At 26.7% G+C, this 5,575-nt stretch overlaps 1 protein-coding gene across 1 annotated transcript; it reads right to left on the bottom strand.

The window, feature by feature from the left end:
- Positions 1 to 574: 574 nt before the first annotated feature.
- LOC145059555 (uncharacterized) lies at positions 575 to 2,806 on the bottom strand. The gene is made up of 5 exons (XM_079007393.1): positions 2,750 to 2,806; positions 1,565 to 1,779; positions 1,363 to 1,450; positions 1,208 to 1,270; positions 575 to 1,099 (listed from the first exon to the last, which is right to left on the bottom strand). Exons 1-5 carry the CDS (start codon positions 2,804 to 2,806, stop codon positions 575 to 577), a joined length of 948 nt encoding a protein of 315 aa, XP_078863519.1.
- Positions 2,807 to 5,575: the final 2,769 nt, after the last annotated feature.

Consider the following 5,575-nt stretch of genomic DNA (forward strand, 5'->3'; position numbering starts at 1 on the left):
GACATTTTCTAGTAGCCAATATTTGTGTTTTATATGTAATAATAAATGTTTTCATATATTAAAGAACAGAGAACATATGTTATATAATTATTTATGTTTTTTTTATGTAATCATAAATGGTTATATATATTGAACAATTGGTAATAGATATTATGTAATCAATTATGCTTTTGTAATCATAAATGAATATGTTCTACCACGTATTTATTTTTAATCATGTTTTTTTAATCATTAGTGATTGTATGCATTTGTAATCATAAAAGACATAAAGTTAGATAGAAGATGGTTCAAGATTAAAAATAATAAATGAATTTTTTGTATTACTAACAAAATCAAAGAAAAATATATCAAATTAGATAGAAATTCGTAAACAAAATCAATAATACATTATGTATTGTCAAAATAGTAAAATGCATCAAACAAAAAGTATATTATTTAGAAAAAAAATTAATGGGTTATTCATTATTGATTAATGTAGTAATTATCTATGAAGCTTTTGTTGATTGTTCTGTTGCAAGTTTAATATGGCATGTACGCAAGTTATGAGGAGCCCTTTTTCCACATCCTGAGCATATTATTGATTGCTTGTTTGACTTTTGTATGATTTTTCAGCTGCACTTTGAATTCTGTTATTCTTTCCACTTCCTTTATTACTTTGAACATTTGGAACATTTTTTAGAATGTCTTTTGGAATAGAAACGCCCATAAGCCATCCTACTTCTTCAACATCTGTCCTATTTTTTGGCACTTCATTTATAGGATCATTCTCATACCCCTTCGGAATGTCTTTTGGAATAGAAACAAAAGAATCCATTTTGTGTTTATTTTTTCTTAAGAAGTCCAAACAAGATTTAAAGTTGTAATATGTTAGATTGACAGATCTGTTAATTTCACTGTCTTCTAATACGTATACATGCCTACCAAAATAATAGTGCCTTGATATCACATCCTTTCTCCAACTATTCTCAATGTAATATTCATGTATCTCTTTAATTCCATGTTTCATAATTATGTTGAATATGTGTCTACACAAAGTCCAAATGCAGATGAAGTGTTGACAACTGCATTTTACATCTTTTTTTGGAAGTTTTATTTCCACCTACTCAAAATAAAATTAAGACATTAAGTTTTTAAAATTTAATAAAAAATGATTATATATATTTGATTACGTTGCGATCCATCAAAGTTTAAAATAATATGAAATTACCTCGAGTTTTCTCTTTTGAAACCGTTGTTTTTGTCTAGTTGTTCCACTTTGTATAATTCCCATCTATTCTGTGTTCCAACATGTTTGTAATGACAGTATCAAGCACCTTTGTAGATCTCTTTCTGGACTTCATAAATTAATGTACTCATGTAAACTTTTGTAGCATATTTTTCTATCAGTCGAGGTGAAACAGATTTATATACCGCCTTTTTTGTTTCATGATCAAGCTCATTTTGGGTATTTCTTTTTTTTTTAATCACAATGTCATAATTCAACATGAAATGTAAAAGTAAATTTCTAGATTGCGAGTAAGTGTTGAAGAAGGAATTCATGTTTTCTGATCTTGAAGTGGTTTACATTAAACCATAGATTCTAGTGTCATTGAAGTATGCAGGTATCCATTTGCCATGTAATCCAAACAAATCATTGAACCATATTTTATCTTCCAGATTGAATTCAATAATAATCAACTCCCATTTCTTCTCAAATTCACCAGGTTTGATATGCATGTTTATAAGAAGCTTGTTCAATATTTTCTTGAAGTCCTTGTTTTTAAATAAATCCTTAGTAACCTATGAGTTAATTAACAATGTTACTTATATTATTTTTTTATGTACATTAATATATAAATAAATAGTACTATATTACTAATTATATACTTATTTGGATATATCATATATGAATAATCATATATGACTATTTATTATAATATATGATTATTCATTTATTTGGATATATCATATATGAATAATCATTTATGATTATCTATTCTAATATATGATTATTCATTTATTATAATGTACAAACATATATGACTAATCATATATGATTATAGAGTATGATATTTGATAATTCATATTATTAGAATACTTAATCATATATTATTAAATTGTGTAATATATTATTTTATTATACGTTTTCTTGAAGTTTTTTCATTATACGCCACATACATAGTCCGTGTCTTGAATTTGGTAAGACAGATTGCACATCTTATTTTATTGTGGGACCTTGATTAGTTAGAACAATTTTTTGTGCTTTCTGTTCATGATCTCTAAGAAAGGCTTTAAGTAGTCATTCATAGGACTTAATTGTCTCTTTACACAAAAAACCAGTGCCAATGGTAACGGTTTTCTTATGGTGGTCAATTGTTGTGAATGGAACAAATACAATTTTATATTTATATAAAGAAAATGTGTTTTTTAGTATAGTCATATTTGATTAACAGTATGTTTAAATTTAATTTTGTAATTGTTTTATTTTAATCATAAATGAATAAAATTTTAAAGTATATATGTTAACTTACTTGTTTGTTCTAAAAGTTGCATAAAAAGATGTAACTTCTCCAAACTCTGCATAAAATATATTTTCTTTTTCATGTGCACAAAACATAGCATCCAACTAATATCCATCATGTAGGAACTCAAATGAATAGTTTGGATAAAATATATCTCTAAGATCATTCATTTTGTTTATCATTATATAAGCATCCTTATAGAATAAGATTATGTTTATTCATCTCCTCAAGTTTTTGTAGTCTGTTACCTTAGCCCATACATTTTCATATCCACCTTTCAAAACTAGTCGCATTTTATGAGCCATCGTTGGCCCTATTTTAGCTGTTGATGCGTGTAGCACAAACTCTTTTTCAGAATATGACATCTTTCTTTCCTTTTTCATATAAGATCTATCCTCAATACTTTACAGTGCGTGGTTGTGCAATTCAAAGAATTCCTTAGCTTTGTAATTTGTTGTTCCATAAACATTTTCAAATATTATTTTTGCTGTACACTCAATAATTATCTTGTTTGAACGGTTTCCTCTTAACAGAACTTGTAACCAACGTATCATAAGGTTTTACTTTATCCTTTCCACCCTATTGAGTATACCATATTTCATCTATATTATTTGGATATTGTATTTTGATTGGCTACTCAGTCTTGTATGAAAACCTGCCATTTCTGCATAATCAATAAAGTTTTTTACTGCCAAATTTAGTAATTTTAAAATGTTGTTTACAACTAGTACAAATTTTGGAGGGACATCTTGTTTATAATAAGATTCTTCATTTATGTTACTGCAATATAATTCATTTGTTGAAGTGGAACTTTCAGCTGACAAAAAATGTAATAATAATTATGTTATTATAAAGTTTCATGCTTAATAATCATATATGATTAGTATTTATACATTGCAATATATTATTATTTATAAATCATATGTGTTTATACATTATCATATATGACTAATCATATATTAGGATGTATAATCACATATGATTATAGTGTTTAATATATCATTAAATGTATACTTCAATGTATGAACACATATGATAAATCATATGTGTTTGTACATTGTCACATATGACTAATTATATATTATACTGTAGAATCATATATGATTATACATTGTAATATATAAGTAATAATATTTTATACTACTTAATCATAAATGATTATTCATATGTATTTATACATTGTCGTATATGAGTAATCGTATATTAGGATGTATATGTTGGGTTTTGGTTTAAAAATAGTTTCATAAACTAGAAAAATATGGCAACAGATGACTTAAAATTTTAAAATAACATAAACATTTTATACCCACGAAGGATCTTCTTGCAAGTTATAGAAATATTAAAACACCAACCATAAAAGGATTAAGAAATAACAACCTTTGTAGTACTTTGGGTCCTCTTAGGAGGCTTGTAAGTTGATGAAGAATGTGGAACCTTTGAGACACAAAAAATGACTCAACTTGATGTATATGCTAGTCCATAAACTCTTAAACCCTTAAGCTTTAAGTTCATAACCAATATGAACTTAAATAGGTCAAGTGAAAGCAAGTAATCTCCAAGTCTTCAAAGCAAAACTAGAGAGAATGAGAGAAGAAGAGGAACTTTTGGCCACTTGCTACAAAGCAAGAGAATGAGCAAAGAAGCCAAGTGCAATCCCTCTTATTTATATGCATAAAGAGAAGTTATTAACCATTAGTTCCTTCAACTTTAGACAAACTTGTCTCCATGTCATAATAATGTCCATGCATGCTTTTAAAGCATGATTTTTTTTCCTTTAAATAATAAAAAACCCATCACTAGCATGCTTGTAAGCATGCTCACGGTTTTGAATGTGAAAAAGAAGTCAAACATGGTAAATTTTATAAACTCTTTTATAAAATATAAACATTAACATTTTGGTAAAAGACAAAAAGTCGTTATGGTCCAAAATGTTGTACATGACTTAATAAATCATACTATATGATATATTATATTACTTGATAATGAAAATTAATTATTTCCTAGAAATAAATAATTCCCATTTTAATTATAAGAGTTTTATTGAATATTTATTAAAATCAATTTCTAATAAATAATCAGTTGTATCAAGTTGTGGTTAGTGTGATCCATTAGTATCATATGTTATTTAGTAATATCAGTTTAAAATGACTCTTGAGCATACTAGACCTTTCATTATAATCATATATGATTATATAGTTTAATATATCATTAATTATATATTTCATTGTATGAACACATATTATAAATCATTTGTGTTTGTACATTATCATATATGACTAATCATATATTACACAGTATAATTATAAATGATTATATGTTGTAATATATAAGTAATCATATTTTATATTGTTTAATCATAAATGATTAATCATATGTATTTATACATTGTCATATATAACTAATCATATATTAGGATGTATAAGCGTATATGATTATACAGTTTAATATATCATTATTTATACGTTTCAATGTATTAATGTATCAATACATATGATAAATTATATGTGTTTGTACATTGTCGTATATGGCTAGTCATATACTATACTACTTAATCATATATGATTATACTGCTTGCTCCCATGAATCTACTATATACCAAAACCAGGTAAAATGTTATTCAACCATCCATAAACCTCTTGTTTGACCCAAAGTCAAACATGGTCAAAAATTCAACAGTCAACAGAAGTCAAAGAAAGTCAATGCCAAAGGCAGGCTGAGTAGACCCAACTTACTCCATCCCTACGCTCAGTGTACGAGACTTAGGCCGAGTACGTACAATGTACTCCCAAGTACACTAAACGTACTTACGTCCAAGATAAAACACTTATTTAGTGCTTATTCCCTTAAGACCTTTCTTCCAACACTCTGATCTATTCCCAAAAGACTTTATAAATCATAAAGTTTCCAACTTTATAATTTTACAAGGCTAGAAAGAGACCAAATCTAAAACCCTAACTAATCATAAGATTCTAAGCTTCATAACTCATGCACGAAAGGAAAAAGAGGATCAAGATTGCATTTTTATGAGTTAACACCCTTAAATACACCTTGAAATTCACCTCATAAGATCTGGA

The sequence above is a fragment of the Lactuca serriola genome, chromosome 6 (genome assembly GCF_051521515.1).
Source record: "Lactuca serriola cultivar US96UC23 chromosome 6, Lser_US96UC23_V15, whole genome shotgun sequence".
NCBI lineage: Eukaryota > Viridiplantae > Streptophyta > Magnoliopsida > Asterales > Asteraceae > Lactuca > Lactuca serriola.

What these genes read in the sequence shown, in the direction of transcription:
- LOC145059555 (XM_079007393.1), bottom strand. Translation starts at nt 2,806, where the DNA reads ATGGCTCATAAAATGCGACTAGTTTTGAAAGGTGGATATGAAAATGTA. An exon ending in ACTAGAATCTATGGTTTAAT is followed by an intron (nt 1,451 to 1,564) that starts GTAAACCACTTC and finishes TAAAAAAAAAAG; the next exon opens with AAATACCCAAAATGAGCTTG. An exon ending in TAGAAAAATATGCTACAAAA is followed by an intron (nt 1,271 to 1,362) that starts GTTTACATGAGT and finishes AACACAGAATAG; the next exon opens with ATGGGAATTATACAAAGTGG.